The 17776-nt window shown below is 35.8% G+C and overlaps 1 protein-coding gene across 1 annotated transcript in view; it reads right to left on the reverse strand.

The window, feature by feature from the left end:
• Positions 1 to 17776, reverse strand: part of kcnq1.1 (potassium voltage-gated channel, KQT-like subfamily, member 1.1) — a 79853-nt gene that overhangs the window by 16892 nt on the left and 45185 nt on the right. Inside the window, exons 7-11 of the mRNA XM_047363675.1 lie at positions 10562 to 10672; positions 7104 to 7199; positions 6821 to 6928; positions 5144 to 5282; positions 780 to 836 (exon numbers count right to left, since the gene is read on the reverse strand). Of these exons, the coding sequence (XP_047219631.1) occupies positions 780 to 836; positions 5144 to 5282; positions 6821 to 6928; positions 7104 to 7199; positions 10562 to 10672 (511 nt within the window). The remainder of the gene's footprint in view (positions 1 to 779; positions 837 to 5143; positions 5283 to 6820; positions 6929 to 7103; positions 7200 to 10561; positions 10673 to 17776) is intronic.

Genomic DNA, 17776 nt, shown 5'->3' on the forward strand with positions numbered 1-17776 from the left:
AAAAGCTTCTCTGCAAGCTCACTGCAGAAATGTTCACAGCCAAAAATATGAATTTAGTGTGATTTGTTTTGTTTTTCTCAGAAACTTTATTTAATTTAAAAGGTAATCTTCTAGGAATGTTTTGAGTCAAAGAATGAAAAAGTAATGTTTTTCGCAGCTTATTTTCCTCCTAAACACTAAGCCTGTATGTCTCAAGGGTGCGGTATTGCTGAGAAACCCTACTGTCTCTTTGATGAAACCTAACATAAACCAGTTTTATCACAATAATTGGTCACGTGGGAATGTAATTATTGTATGAAATAAAACCCCACAATAATTAGTGAACTATTAATTAATGCAGAGCTCTGACTGTTGCTAGGAAGACTGCAAACACATTGATTATTCAACTAAGAGCAAAATCACCAGTTAAAGAAGTGTGATACAACAGGTTCGTGATTATGATGTGTGAAGACAAAAATGGTGTGAAGTGCCTCTGCTGGGTCTGATATGGAAGGGTCTTTGTGCTGATTGCTAAAACAAATGTAATTTAACATGCTCTGACAAGCAGATTTATGTTCTCATTTATGGAGTCAAGAAAACTGCAGAAGCTGATGTCGAGAGCTTGTGTAATAGTCCTTCACAGGCAAAGTTTGTTAATAAATCTGAGAAATAAATACAAACATTCAGTTATGGGTCAAGTAAACCCACCAACCCATTTCTACAAGTTACTCAAGATATCCACAGAAGTCTCATTGATAATAATAGAAGTGAAAGCAATGTTCAGAAATACACAAAGTTACCTGTGGGTGGTGAGCTGAACTGCAGAGAAGACAAAGATGTCCATGAATGCTGGCGATCTAAGGCACACACAAACATGAACATGACTTCAACTATATTGTTTTAAAAAACATAGTATTTGCAACACTTTTTTATTTTAAATTGATAATACAATTAAGAAAAGGGACTGCAGTTAGAACAGAAAGAATGAAAAGTGCTTGAACAGAGGACATGTGCATGAACATGGACACTAACAGCAGCTCACCACATCCTCCGAGTGTCTGCTTTCCTGCCAAATGAGATGCACAGACAAAACAGCAAGTGTGAAGCAAATGTGAGGAAAGAAGAAAGTAAGAGAATGGGCAGAAAACTGAATGAGTGATTTAGAACTACATTTATCAAAGAGCAAGTTACAGAGTGGCGTGGATAGAAAAACAAGGTGTGTTAAATAAACACATCATCAATTCTCTTTACAGTTGTAGTGATAAAAGAAAACATGCCAATGATAAAATGGGCACATTTCATAAATCTTTATTGAGCCAAAATTTACACAAAATTAACTTAATTGGAAATATTAATGAGGTAAAACTAAGCATAATTTGTTACCGTAGCTAAAAAAATATAAAGTTTTAATATTGACCATTTATTACTTTATTCATATAATCTTTTGGACAAGGCAGATCTACCAGTTTTGTATCTTGACAACTGACAGAATGTGAAATTACAGAAATCAATGTTCCAATTAAACAAAAAATATTGTAGAAAACATCCCAAAATGGTAATACTAGCAGAGAGCCATGGAAAGCTGATACATGTCTAGTCAGCATCCATCCACACAGAGGTGGCAATTTAGAAAATGCTTTACAGTTAAAAGCAGTATGCTATACTGTTAGACATGCAGTCTAACCTCTTGCATCAATGTGGCTTCTAATCAAAGACATTGATTCACTGCAAACATTCAGCGAGTAGACATGCATATACATCTGTACAACAGGGAATATTAAATTCTATTGTTTCACCGAGAACTGAGTGCAAAGAAAAAAACATTTGCAGAGTTTCACGCTGTTGGTGCTGCAGTCAGACATCTAAGCAGCTTTTCATGTTAGAGCCTGGTATAAAAGAAAAAGGCCATCTAACTAGGCACCACAAAAAGCACTATCCAATTAGGTGGTACATGCTATCGATGTGCTAAAAGTATCTATATGTATCCGCTTTTGAAACAGATGGTCCCCTCTAATGTCTTAGTTTGTTACTCTGTGAAAAGACCCATCCATTAATTCCCTGTGTGTGGGTTTGTAAATAATAAAGGTGACATTTCATTTTACTACTTGGATGTTTTAAAAAAGGAGGATAACTTCTTTAAAACATGATAGGAGTGATCATCCATCTCTTACATACAGTGGATAGAGTCTAGCAAACTTTGCCTCAAACTTTACCTTTTTAAAACAAATACTTTTTGAGTTAAAAAGACAAAGTAATCCAGAACCCTATGTCAAACAGGAATGGGGAAAACATTTCACTTTCAGAACAGCAGCAAATAGTATTAGGTTATTTTCTAAATGTTGTCAATAAAGTTAAAGAATAGAGTTGAGGCAACTCAGTGGTAAATATGTCTTTGTGTCACACTACCGAGAGGGGGAACAGCAAAAAAAGAAGTGTTTGTTGATAAAAGATATATAACATATGAAGTGTAAATTATCAAATAAATAATTTTTAGTTTATGTTTTATACACCTTTTTTTAGCTTTATTTAGATAGATGTGTTTTACATTGATGTGTTTATGAGATAGAATAAAAGGGGTGAAGCTGTTTTTGTAGCAGCTTTATCCTTGGTAAAATGGAACATATTGTGACTACTATACAGGGAAGAGGCAGGGTACACTGAGAGAGACAAACAACAATGCACACTCATGTACAGGTGATTTATATATTACTTTTGTGTATCATACATTACTAAGGACTGCACTCATGTTTTCAGAGATACTACAATTAATAATGTACTGATTGTCAGGCAGTTTTAAGAGTCAGGAGAGAGAATCAGAATAACTTGGTTAAACATGATTTGTAAACTTTTCCTCTTAGGAGTTGTTTAAAATGTCTAATTTATTTAATAGTTTCTGAGATATCTCATTATGAACCAAAATTATTACCCACAAGTACAGTCTTTCTTTAAAAGAAAACTAAAACTGCATTTATTAATGTCTGATACATTCTTTTCAAAATCTTAATAACAGCAAGTGGGATGAATGATTCACATGCTACTTCACAGTGGATAAAAGACCTCCCAGACTCCTGTTAAAATATCATAATAACTTGGTTGTATAAGTGTGCACACCCTTAAACTAATACATTGGTAAAGCTCCTTTTGATTTTATGACATTACTCTATTTATTCAGAAGTCTATCAGCATACCAGAATTTGACTTAGCAGTATTTCCCACTCTTCTCAGCAAATAAGAAGAGTATTTGTATACTTTGGGTCGTTGGGTCATTGATGAGCTGAAAGATAAGGTTCCTCTTCATATTTAGCTGGTATCAAAAGCCTAAAGGTTTGTGCCAATGTTGAATGATGTTTGGAAATGTTTATAATTTCCTCCAGATTGACTAGGGCTCCAGCTCCAACTGTAGATATAACCCTAAAACATCAAGCTGCCACCATCATGCTTTGCTGTGGGTTTGGTGTTCTCTTGGTGAGGTGCTGTTTTAATTTGGTCCCAAACATATATATATATATTTATTTTGGTCAAAAAATTTGACTTTGGTTTTATCAGTGCATTGCATATTTTGGTAGTGTTCAAAAAGGTGTTTCTGATAAATGTAGGTGGGCTTGTAAGTTTGTCTAAGAGAAAAGGGTTTCGTTTTGCCTGGGGCGTGGTGGTGGCACAGGGGTAAAAGGTGATCAACGGAGGCAACAGTCATCGATGCAGCCATTGAAACTTACAATAGAGGCCACTAGTAGTACAAATATAAAAAAGGAGTTATTTTTAGCCACACTACTCCACAGCAAGTGGCAGAGTTAAGCCCAAAATTATCTATATCTCAGTAGAATTTGATTAGAAAATTATTTACATTTAACCAAGTGGTTTGACTCGGATTTCCACAGTTTTGTTTCTATGATTTATTTTTGGTGGTGAACTTTAGGTTTTTGACATTAGAAGGTCTTGTTTCCATCACGCTAGCTCCATATAAATTTAATCAGACTCAACTTGGGACTCTGGTTGGATTACTTCAAAACGTTAACATTTCTTTAAACATTTGCTTTAAACAAAAATCGGCAGGGGTATGAATACATTTGGGCTTATCTGTATAATAACTTCAGTAAGCTGCCAGAAATTGCTGCATCTCTATTAATGTTGCCACAGGTCTCTTGACAGCCTACCTGACCATCCTTATTCATTTTTTTCATCAGTTTTGGAGGGACAACAAGAAGAATTGGTTGTCACAGAACACAGTCTTCACTGTGTTCTATGCTATATCTAATATCTTGGAGATTCTTTAATAACACTCTTGTTGACAAAGAAATCCCATTGATGCTTTCGAAGCTCTCTTTGGACCATGTCTTGTGCTATGAGATGTGACTTCAAAAATTCCAGGAAGGCCTAAGAGAACATTTGAACTTCATCAGGAGCACATTAAAAGATGACAGGTTTGTACTGTTTGCTATTTAACATGAATTTGAATGTGGTGGTTTATTGAACACATACAATGTCATAAGAGTGTGCACACTTATGCAAACACATTATTCTAGTTTTTTTATAGATAATTTTCCCCCTAAAATATTTTAGTTTTTATTTTTATTTTTTCATTGAGTTTTTCCCATTTATAGTTCAGGGCAGCATGATGGTGCAGCCCAGAATTACAACATTCCAGAATAGTTGCCTGCAGCAAGAAAGTCATCGGTCCAAGAGTTTGCATGTTCTCTACATGCATGTGTGGGTTCTCACCAGATATTATTGCTTCCTCCCATAGATTAGGTTATTTGGTTTCTCTAAATTACTCTTTGGTACGAGTGTGTGCTGGCATGGTTGTTTGTCTTGTGTGTGTGTGTTTGTCTTGTCTTATGTGATGGATGGATGGATGGATGGATGGATGGATGAATGGATGGATGGATGATTCAATCTAAAGGTGGAAAAAGCTCTGAAATAATTTGTTAGTTTAATTTCTACATCACAAAAACATGCTTTATCAGAGGTGTGTAGACTTTTAATATAGACTGTATATTACAGTAAAATTATTAAACATAGAATTGCAATTCTTTGTCAAAGCATTAGGTTTCCATCAATAAATTGTCTCAAATAAATAACGATGGTTCTGAAATTTCATTGGAGCACAACAGTTGTTCAGAAGTTGTGGTGTAACCTCAATGTTTTCTTTGTTCTCCATTAGTACCTGTGCCAACAGTGCTGTAAACATCTGAACTTAGCTCCCTTCCGCTGTCAAACACAGAGTCACAGGTGATGCTGGGGACTGTGGGAGAAGCTGGACCATTGTCCCTGTCAGTAATCTTCAACTTCCTTCTCATCTTCACCTGCACAAATAAAAAAACTGTTTTTGTGACACTCAAATGACATAACAGAAAAACAGAGCTGACGTCAGAAAATGTTATTTTGTCATTTTGCACACGTAGTTGTGACAGCGTTGACCCTTGGAATGAAAACAGTCACCACAAAGTGACAACATCTGAAAAAAGCTCAAAGCCAAGTACATAAGCCACAAAATTACCACAACTGACACTTAAAGTGAGTAGCCTTGCACATCTTGTTACAGTGCAATGTTCTTTTGGCACCCCCTACATTTACAGTATTTGCCTGAAGCAGTGGTAGCCCCCTACCTGTCCTTTTCAGCAGGACATCAATGGGCCATGAAAAACTGCTTAATGGCTCAGTCTGATGGGATCTAATGGCATATTGTATGTTGGAAATAAGCCATCCACAAGTACCCACCCAACCACCCCCAGGCCTAAGAGATCTACAGCACCAAACCATATATGACACATCCAGATCTTTTTTTCCACATCATTGCAGGTCAGAGCAATCTTGGTCACAAAAAGAAGGCAAGGCATAATATCATGGCCGATCAGTATGTGACCATATAGCTGTGAATATGAAAAATAGCTTTGTAAGAAAGAAGCTCAGTGGCAAAGCAAGCAATGAAAAATTAGATGGTTTATTATAACAAATGCTTCAGATCATTCAACTAATTTTATTGTCAGTCAAGAATAAGCCGAGTAAATAGAAAAAGCAGTTTTCAAATGTTGATTTAATTTATTTAATGTTATCCAAGCAATACCTGGCCATGTGTGAAAAAGGAATCTCCACCTTGGAAAGCTGAGTTCAATTACACTAGCCACACCCAGGCCTGATTACTGCCAGACCTGGCCTACTCCAAATCCAAACTTAAATCCAATTGAAATGCAGCATTTGGTACAACCAGTTAATAGGTTTAGGGGCAGTCACCTTTTCACATTAGGCTAGGTTGGTTTTGACACCCTTTTTTCACTTAAATGGATCAAAAATCTTTAAACTTTATTTATTTGTGTCTTTATCTGATAATACAATATGTTTGACGATCTGAAACATGCAAGTAAGACATAAAAAAGCAAAACCAGAACAAATTTATATGGGAAGGTCGTTTCTCTGTGCTTTTAAAAACCTATACAAACCTTGTTCCATATTAAATGCACCTACCTCAAGAAAAATAATTAAATGTCAGGAGTCATCAGCATAATCCAGTATGATTTTTTTTTAATCCAAGCCACAAGAAATGCATGGGTGACACAGTTTGAAGAGTATCAAGGGATTTGAGTTACGCAGTATTTTCATTCAAGCCCCTGAAGTCTCTGTAATGTAGTTGGTGATGGTGCTGCACAAGCTGTCCTATTTCTTTATCTTATTCCACAGCACAGAAAAATATTAATAAAGAAAAATAAAAACATTCTGCCAAAAGAAGAAAAATACACCTTCACACTTGAACTCGTCTTAATTCACAATATTACGGGGCTATTCCCTTCAAACTACTTCTTGTATTTGAAAATAGAGGAGTGAAATCCTTAAAATGATTACCCACCAATTTTTTCTGCTTGGGGCTGGACAGAGGAATGTTGGATTTCTTTCTCAAAAACAGCTTGAATGTAGCAGAATCAAAGTTATCCACTGCGAAACATCTCCATGATGTCTGTAGAGGCATGAAAATAGAATTTTATTGGAGAGAAAGGATGCACTGACTAAATTTTAAAAAAGACAGAAAAAGATGCATGAACGTTCGGTCTCAATAATTAACGCTGGGCTCTGAGACCCTTCAGTCCCCCAGCTTTTCTGAGGTTCCCTTTGAGTTTTCTTTTCTTAAATACCTGTATGAGACAGGCAGCCGCAGGGATCTGTCTGTTGAAGTGTTTCTGTCTTTGCTTTTGCTGCACCTTCAGGGCAAAGCCAGAGCCTAAAATTCCCTGTAAACAACAGCAACAACAAAGTGTAGTTTTTTTTTTTTCTTCTTCTAATTACTTCCATTTTAATTCCACAAATGTGGGCATGGATGTGAGCCAAAAATTGAGAAAAGATTAGAATTTTATTAAAAAAAACAAAAATTCAGTCTCCTAGTCTCTGATTTCCTTAAAAAAAAAAAACATTATAGTGAAATCGCAATTTCTGATCTTGATTCTGAAGGTTAAAACAAAAAAAGGAACACATAAAGTGCATTGTCTATATATTATTATAGTTTTTTTTTCCACTTTAGAGACTTGGCAGGGACTTAATAAACTGCCGGTGACATTTATTTAGGCAAATGTGTCTTTTCAACATATTTATGTATATATTTTTTTAAATCAATAAAAAACAATTTATAGTAGTATTTTGTATTTTCTAAATGTTTGAAACAACAACTACGAGGATAGGATAGTTGTCATTGTCATTTTTTGATAACTGCAGACCCTACATTTTAGGGCAACTATTCAGAACCCCTTAGAATACATATGAGGCTTTTAAATCCATATCAGATTTTTCAATATCAATTCAATTCAGTTTTATTTATATAGCGCCAACTCACAACACAAGTCATCTCAAGGCACTTCACAAAGGGTTTGTAGTAGTGCGGGGTTTTTGGGGAGGTTAGAATAAACTACTGAGTGTTAAAGTTTGGGCATTTTAGAATGGACTATGTGTAGGGGTACTAAGTAAAATAATAAACGGATCAAGTTTGTCCATCTAAAGCCAACTGGTGGCCATTGTTATACAAAAAACCACAAGGATTAGGGGTACCTCTCTGTCAGACTGATTATAACCATTGGAAAAAAGAAGGGGTCGCACAGGTTGCAGAAACGGAGGATCTGTTTGCACCTCAACCATAACTGAGCCGGTTTAGGTTAAACCTGACTCCCCTTTACTCCATCCAACAGTGAGGGAGGAAGGCAGAGGTAAAAATAATAACTTTTTTAATCTACCCTCTCTTCGAACTGGGCTGTTGCATGCAATGTGTGAAATGCTCCTGAACCATGCAAATTGTGACAGAAAACTGGGGGTACTCCTGCCCCTGCTATTCTGCTGCTAAACTAACTGAGCAAGTTTTATTATAAACACCAGATTGTCAGTTCTCTATACATAAAGAAGCAACACCTTCTTGCAATAAATGTTTGTTCTTATTTGCATTATCTCGAAGAAACAAACAATTTTGTCTGCTTTGCTTTTTGTCTCTTCACCACAAAAGTATGAAAAGCTCAACAGAAAACAACCCGCACAATTATGCATGTAAAGACACTCAATTAAGATATAGCTGTTAAAATAAGTATTGAACACCTTTAAATATTTTGAATGGGGCCATTGATATTGAACTCACCAGATTTTGCTAACGGGCCAAGCATTCCACACATACAAAGAAATCAAAGGAACGTAGTCCTCAAGTCATAGGTAAGAATTTGCAAAGACAAAAGGAATAAGTATGAAACACATTTGCAGAAATGTATTGAATCCTTTGTGGGAAAGTCTCTCTTGGTAATAACTAATTCCAAACTACTCACATGCATTGCATAGGTGTGATTTTTTAACCATTTGTTCAGATAAGCTATTTTCAGATCTTGAATGTTCAGTAGGTACTTTATACACAAACAGAGCATCGGTTCTTTCAATAGATTTTCAATTACATACAAATCAGGTGATTGACTAGGTCATTCTAGCACTTTTACTTTCTTTTTTTGAAACCAATTGAGAATTTCCTTGGCTGTGTGCTTGGGACTATTGTCTTAGTTTGAAATCCACACTTGCTTCATATTCAGATTCAAGTCGAGACTGTCCAGGTACATTTCCCCATTCTTCCTTCCTTCATTTATATGCAGTGTGTCAGTATATTATATTTTTATACTGTAAGACAGCCCACACCATGATGTTCGCTACTCTGAGCTTAACTTTTGACTAAGTGTCTTTGGGGTGCTGGGGAGAAACTATTCCTTCTACAAAGTGGAGTTTAGAAAGAGATCCAAAGATTTAAATTTGGCCCTCATTTTATCAAACTATATTCTTCCAGTTTTTCACTGTCTTGTCTAAATCTTCAGCAGCAAACTTAAAAAAGGCTTGATCATGCTTTTCCGTCAGCAGTGGAGTCTTTTGCAGTGAGTGTGCATAAAAGCCACTGCGGTTGAGGGCATTACTAATGGCTTTCAAGAGAACATTTCTAATTGCTCTGAGTGGTTTCTGGCTCTTGGTCTGCTTTTTGATTATCCTTGTGACTCCTCTTTACAAATCCTAAGAGGGTCATCTTGTGGTTGCTGGGTAATGGTGAAATTATGTTCTTTCCACTTTTAGGTTATTGTTCCAACACTAGCACTGGAACATTCAAAAGTTTATAAATAAATATGTAACAATTATCAACAGTAAGAATTACAAGTACATGTACATTTTTGAGTATGTCTAATTGCATTCATTAGTTGTATTACTGTGTGCATTACTCTGCAAAGAAGAAACCTCTTTACAGGCCATTAGTTAATATCAAAGCATCTGATATTGATTTGCACATAGCAGGAGGAATAATTTCTATATTGTTTCCTAGCTTTTTGCAAATAATTTTCTTACAATGTTCCATACTTATTCCTCAAGTCATTTAAGTTTTTAACCATGACTTCATTTGTTTGTTAATTTGCGTGATTCTTCTGTGTGTGTGTGGATAACCTGGCATCTTCAACAATTATTGTAAATGCTGTAGATACAACCAGAAAGTGTCTTGGATAGAAAATCCTAGGATTAAGAAACATGGCTGTGCTATACAGCTAATTTCTGTCTGTCTGCAGTCACAGACCCGTCAATAATAAATAGAATTTATGATTGACATAATTCTATAGACCTTTGTGTGTTTTTACAAAATAAAAAGGCAATGTGTGTTTACATGAAATATCTCTGAAACACTGCCTCCAATTTTAAACAATACACTTTTCCCCAGGTAAATTTCTTCTGATCAGTGATATAGAGAGCAAACAGAGAAATGTTTGGGAGCATAGCTGGCTTGATTGACATGCCTGGGAGTCTATAATTTAGTGACTTATGAGTCTCAGGGAAACACAGCACCTGTGAACCTCAGTCGCATGTAAATTATTTTGACTCATGGCTTTTATGTTGTCATCTGTCGGTGGAATAGGGAATCCATCCCTGACAGACGGTTACACTGTTGATAGTTTGTTAGCTGTGTTGTCTGTTGTACTCAGTTTTCTTATCTCCATAATTATGGCTCATGGCTTACAGTGATTTAACTACTAAACCCTCAAAATGAAGATTTCCATAATATGCATTTTGACAAAACAAACAAAACACACTGAGTGCATCCACTTACCGCCGGCAGCGCAAAAAAAGAGATGGCAAACACTGAGAAGCAAGATGCAATGGTCTTTCCAATCCAGGTTTGTGGCACTTTGTCTCCATAGCCAATTGTAGTCACAGTCACCTTTAAAAATATTTAAAAAAATGGAAACACATTTATCCACTATTTATCCAACATATATTCCTGTTAAAACCACCCCTACGATACTATAACTTCAAACATTGAGGAAGATGTGTAGACATCTTTATGTGACTGTTCTTCTCAAGTATTTAGTTAGGTAGCAAAGCAGCACATGTGACTATTAGAGTTTTTCTAACATTCAGTTAGTTTAAAAGATAAGCTTGTCAGTTGTTATAATGCTATGGCTGACCTACACTGCCTCACACAAATATTCATTCCCTTGACATTTTGTTTCACATTTTGTTAAATTATAATCAGTAACTTCAATGTATTATATTTGGATAGTATGTGGTAAGCCACCTCACACAAAAAAGGGCTTTACTGTGCATTTTAGCCCATTCTTTTTTGTAAAACAGCTCAAGCTGAGTTGGATTGAATGGATACCATCTGTGAACATTAATTTTATAGTCAGGCAACAAATTGTCAATTGGATATGGGTTTGCTTTGCTATCAAACAAATGAATATAGACTGATCTGAACCATTTCATTGTAACTCTGCATATTTACGGTTATTGTTGTGCTGAATAGAGAACCTCAGTTTTAAGTGTTCTGCAGCCTCTAATACATAGTAGCTCCAACCATTCAACTCTGAAACAGTTGCCCCAACTGAAGAACAAGTCCACAGCAAAATGCCAACACCACCATGTTTCACCTTAGGGACGGTGTGTTCAGGGTGACCATCAGTATTAGTTTGTTCCATCTGACCAGACTTCTTGTTTGCTGTGCATGGCTTTTGGCAAATGTTTCATGGCTTCCTTTCAATAATGGCTTTACTCTTCCAAAAAGCCCAGATTTGTTGGGTCAACATATCCTCTCACCTAAGCTTGAATCTCTGCAGCTCTCCCAAAGTAAGCATTAGCATTTTGGCGGTTTCTCTGATTAATGCCCTCCAAGTCCCACCATTTTCCTTCCTTTTACAGTGATGTACTACTTTTTACATTGCCCTATTACATAAAATCATATCAAAATACATAGAAGTTTATGATTGTTACATCACAAAATGTGAAAAAAGTTTCATTTTGAATACTTTTGCAAAACACTATATATATTCTCTCTAAATATGCAGTACCTTTTCTCTCTCAGTCACACTGTTGGCCAGATCAGCAGGATACATCTAGTTCAAGGTGATAACTACAGCATGTGACCCTTTCACTTTTCTTTGATGCTTTAAAATTATCCAGGCTTTTGCTACATCTCTAATTCATTTATATTCATTGTAAGAAGCCATAGACCAGTCATGTCTTCATTGTAATGCTGATGTTCACCTATTAAATAAAATAATTCATTATTTAAAAGCACATACAGCATTTAAACCTGCAAGGAAGAGTGTGCTTTTTGTTTTTGATTTTTTTCCAGAGTAGTGTCCAGGGCCGGTTCTAGACATGCATATATGAGGGGTGGCAGGCAAAAATGTGAAGGGGGCATCATCATGCGTACACATTATGCTCCGGCATGTTTATTGTTGCTGCTTTTTAGTGTTTTCTTTATGGGTTTGGGGTAAACTGTGTAGTGCTGCGCAATTTGCCAGACCGGACTTGTTTCCCCCAATTTGGCTTCTTTTAAACATGTTGGGCTGAAAAGAAAAAAAAAACTTGTGGGTTGTTAAATTTTGTGCTGCTTTTCACAATATTTGAAGGGTTTTAGAAATTATTTGTGGGAAAATTATATAAAAAAAGTTGATCGTGTGGCAGAAAGGTAAACATCTACACATCTCAAAATCTTGAAATGTTGGGTCTTTTTACTTATATCAATAGTTGGTTGATCAACTGTCACTGTTAAATAATATTGATCCCAGTTGGATCTGACGCTGGTCAGAACATGTACAGACATTCTTGGAGGCAGGTGCTCAAGCCACAAAAGGGGATCCATGGCCAAATATACTTATAAAATTAAAATAAAAAAAAGATATGGTTTTATAGCCTTGCTTTTCTTGGCATTATGCTGCAAAATTTGAAAATGAAATAAATCAATGTTTTGCTATATATGCACTGTACTCAAAAGAGACTCATCAAATCAAGTGAGAAAATGTAGCTCAACTTGAGACCAAGCTTTCATTTCAAATCACAAACCTTCTGTAGGGTCTATTATTGTGCTAATAAAATCAAACCGACAGCTAAGTAACATTTTCCTATTTATTCATAATTTTTGTTTGCTGCTCTATATCATATAGCATTATATTTAGCCTTCGACACATATTAGCTCTTAATGTTAACTACCTAGCAAAATGATTCCTCCACTGTTGGAGTAGAAATGCTTCCGTGAAAAGAGCTACTTGAGTAAAAGTGACTTTTGCTTGTGGTGTAGGGGTTAAGTGCGCAACCCATGTATAGTGGCTACAGTCCTCGAAGCGGCCGTAATGCAGCCGTAATGTTTTCAATAATATTATGCTAAGCATTGTGGTTAATTTTGCACCAAACATCTTCTGACATTACCTATCTAACAGTGTTGCAGCGGCTGCAGTTTTCCCTCCAGTCTGGCACTAAATGAGGGCTAAGTGTAGGAGGAGAGGCAAGGTGGGGGCTTGTGCTTGTGTGATTCAGAACTCCACTGAAAAGTTTGCACCAAAGATTTACGGCTTCTGCAGATCCTCCCGTGTGAAATCCTACACCGGAGGGTAGGCTACTTCTAGGTTCATTTGCATGCTAAACAGTGATTGGAGATTAACTGGTGGACTGGGATGGGGGCAATGGGACAGAAGATCACTTACACATGATTAAAAAGCTTTTGCCTCATTGCAGATTTGATTTAAGAGGGCAAGCCATTTCTTTGAGGTGTTGCCCCCTCTTGCCCCTGCGTATAGCCGACCTCGGTGTCTCTGAATTCCTCTGGATTTATTAGTTGGATGCCAGCTAACATTCTTCCATGCAGGTGACAAAGAGGTTTAGCCTGTACAGTTGGCAACTATGTCAACTTATGATGCAGGCTGGTGGAGAGACAATGCAGACAAAGGGGTCATGCAGATTGTGCATGTTGCTTACCCCCTGTTATCCCCTAAGTGATCTAACAACTGCATCAATCCATCCATAAAGTAAATTATAATGCATGGCAAAAGATACATATACTAAGACAAAATATACATTCATAAAAATATGTTTTAACAACACATCATGTAATAACCAATAATAATAAGTTATTATGCTTTTGGCAAAATGTAATTTCCTTGTGTTTCTATTAGTTGGTTTCAAGCCATATTTCTAATAAATATGAAATCACAACTCAATTACTGCTACTTGTCTGCAGCTGTAATAGATACTAACCCTCATCTTTTAACAGGAACAAGACAATATGAGCATATGACACCAGTGGCAACCTCATTTCATTAGTTTCCAACATTACAAAAATACTTCATTGTTAATTTTGTAAAGGCTTAAATGATATGGCTTCATCTCATCTATAGGTTGTTCTTAGATGTTAGGTGTTTTAGTCCTATTTTTATTCTGACCATGAAGTTTGCCTCCTGGAATTGCAAATATGTTGGTTCATGGGCAAGAAAAAGCATACAGGGCTGAGGTCAAAAGTTGCCGAGGTCTGGTAAGGGCACTGCATTATTAACATTAATTATGTTGTATAATTCTGATTGTTAGTCCAGTTTTCATCCATATTCTTAAGAAGAACTGTAGCCTAACCTGTACTTGAGAAAAAAAAAAAAACTCAAAATAATAAATTCCCAGTCTTCCTGACCACAATGTTGAACTCTTAGTTCTTTGGCTCTCCCTCACATGTTCAAGCTGTATGAGAACACACAACAAAATCACTGTATGTAAAAACAGATAAAAATCATACAACAGAAGTTTTCATTTATAAGAAAGGTTATCGACTGAATTGAACATGTGTGCTTTTAACAGAATCCCAGAAGTTTTTAGAAAGCTGAAGTTTATCCCATGTTCTCTTCACTATTTGTGTTAGTGCCTGCATTAGCAACCCACTGGATCTACCCACAGGTTTACCCACTCCTACTTCGACAACAAAACCACAGATAAAACACAGGCTGTGTTTGACCTCTCACAGTTGAAGAAATACAGCCCCAGGGTAGTCAATGCTATTTAAAAAGAACAATACTTTAATATAAATATGTTCATAATCAAAGATCAGAAGCAAATCTGGTTGTTACTGCTACAATTCAGCAATATTAAAACACCCTGGTGTGAAAAAAGAATTCCTCCCTTGTAAATCATAATTTAACTATTATTAACAGATTCACAGATCAGTTGTCAAATACACCCAGGCCTGATAACGGCCAGACATCCAGAGCCAATAAATCTTTTACATACAACCCGTATAACAGCATGAAGTAGGCAAAAAGATCTCAAAAATATATATCTTGCTCAGATCCAAGGAAATTCAAGAAAAGATGAGAAACAATTTGATTGACCTCTATTAGCCTGGAAGAGTTACAAGGCTATTACTAGGTCTTTGGGACTCCAGGGAACCACAGTAAGAGCCATTATCCAAAAATGGACAAGACATGGAACACTGGTGAACATTCCCAGTAGTGGTCAACCAATCAAAATTACTCCAAGATTGCATCAGTTTCTTCCAGGATGTTACAGAAGAACACAGAAAATATTCAAGTAGTGCAGGCCTCACTTGCTTCTAATAAGGTTGATGAGATTGGGTGAAAATGTAATGCAGGGCCAAAGGAGCTGCCACAGGCCTGTCCCACATTTGCCAAAAGGCCATTTTAATCAACTCCAAAACGTTACGGTAAATATTCCATGGATTGGCGAAGCAAAATTGGAACCATCAGTTCACGGCCTCAAGCCAAAGGGCACTTGGTGTTATTCAGAAGGACAGATGTCTAAAGCAGACCAGCAGGTCCACCTTTGAATTTCTCAATAAAAAGGCAAAATTAAGATTTTTGTTTTGGCATAGTTAAAGTCTGGACAAAAATCCAACAAAAGTAATGTCTATGCCTGCTATTCCATTAAACCAATATGTTTCTTTTGGCTGGAAGCAATATTAAAAGCTTTGGAGTGGCCTGGCCCGAGTCTTGACTTGAATCCTTGGCAAGCAGGCCTTCCTCCCAGAAAGACTTAATGCTCATCATTAAAAATGAATTGTTAAAATATCAATGAAACATTCAACATGTTGGTTAGCAATAATTGGGTTTGCTTTGAGATTAACTGACCTTTAAGGCCACTTCACTTCAGTAGCAAATAAGAACAATTATGTATGTTATCAAAGCATAGTTTGAAACAGTTGCAAAGCGATGGTTAACCAGTCCAAGCGTCTTTAAACTTCATATTTTCATCTGCTGAAACCTAAGCTTATGGCCATTATTGTAATGATTTGTATAATATTTATTCAATAATAATATAATGATTACATAAACTTTTATACATTTGTAGAATATATAATATAGATATATGACTTTTGAGAAAGGTTGGTTTTATATATTATGTATATAACGTGCAGCCCATGGATATAACACAAATGAAAAACAAATACATATTTTACATATAATATTAGACATTTAACCACCTTTAAGTATGTCTTTAACAACTAAAGCTACCAAAAAATTGAAATAATTATAAAAAAAATACTATTCATTTAGCACTAAAAACCAGATTTTGGCAGGAATGCCTCTCTGTGGAGAAGAAAAGTGAAGTGTCATATGCATCTTTTGCAACCTGGCATTTTATTTGCTTGCTCTGTATTAAATACAAAAGTAACCAGTTTTTCCTTGTTTATGCAAAAATCTATACTGCAATAAATCATAATTTGGACAGAGGATGCCGTAAGGATGCAGATCCAATATTTCCTCTTCTGGGTAATGTGTGCCTTTTTCATTGAGCTCCTGCAGGCTGTTAGTATAGGGACTTGTATTATTTTCATAATACTTATCTTTATTTAAATTAACACCCATATGTGTCATATAGAGAAATGCTTGAATAAAAATTAGCAATGTCAAACTATATTGGAAATTTAAACTGTTTTAACTAATAAAAAATATGGATTCCAAAGCAGTGTAGCCCTGGTTACTATATTTTGTGCTGAATTTATTTGTGTACATTGAAATAAGTTTCATATGTAGAACATAGTGTGGTATTATCTTGTTTTGTATAATGTATAAGTACTTAAGATGAGAGTTTTACTCAGTGGAGTCAGCGCAATGACAAGGTGTAGTTCAAAACTGCATGACAACACATCTATATTGGTATGAAAAATATAAAAATATTACTAAAGGTACATTTTTATTAGGCCAGGTATTTTTCTATCTTGGTGTGAGATTATTTTAGTGATGTTTTGTTTGCAAACAACTGAAGTTAAGTAGGTGATGATCTCCTATGACTAACATTAGAATAACCTTAGAAATAAAAAAAATCTAAAACTTAAAAAAAACTGCTTCACATATTAATTTCTTGCACTGAAGAGGTTTGGTTACTGAAACACTGTCTTAAAACACTGCAGGTGAAAAATCTGAATATCATTTATTTCTTCTTAACACTGATGTGATTATGAAAATTGCCATAATCTTTCAAAAATGTTTTTTGAAAGACAAAAGTGACTAAAACCAAGCAGGAATCTGGTGTGAATGAAGTACAGATTTATGCATGAATGCAGTCATTGGAAAAACAAAGAACACCTCATGATCCAGAACATTGTAGAACCATATTTGATTGTATGATTTTACATCTTTCATTGTTCAGGGGGAACTTTGGTCCATTCTTTAAAATTTTGCTTCAGCCTATTGAGGTTTTCAAGCTTTTTTGTACAGATCTCTTTAAATCCCTCAATAGCATTTCAATAAGGTTGAAAGTCTAACTTTTGACTAGGCCATTGCAACACCTTTATTCCTTTTCTTTTAGGCTAATTATTTGTAGAATTGCTACAGAGCAATTCTGATAACGAGTCAGTTTCGACCAAGCTTTGGCTGCTGAAAAGATGCCCTCCCATTGAGGCACCCCTAAAATACAGAGGATTTTATTGTTTGGCTGCTTGAGAGTTGGTAGGAGGTGCTTGTGATGTTTCTCAATTAATTTAGCGTTTATTATGCTAACTAATTCCTGTAGCACAGAAGTGTCAAACTCCAATGTTGTGTACTTT

The sequence above is a fragment of the Girardinichthys multiradiatus genome, chromosome 4, assembly GCF_021462225.1.
Source record: "Girardinichthys multiradiatus isolate DD_20200921_A chromosome 4, DD_fGirMul_XY1, whole genome shotgun sequence".
In the NCBI taxonomy this organism is placed as follows: domain Eukaryota; kingdom Metazoa; phylum Chordata; class Actinopteri; order Cyprinodontiformes; family Goodeidae; genus Girardinichthys; species Girardinichthys multiradiatus.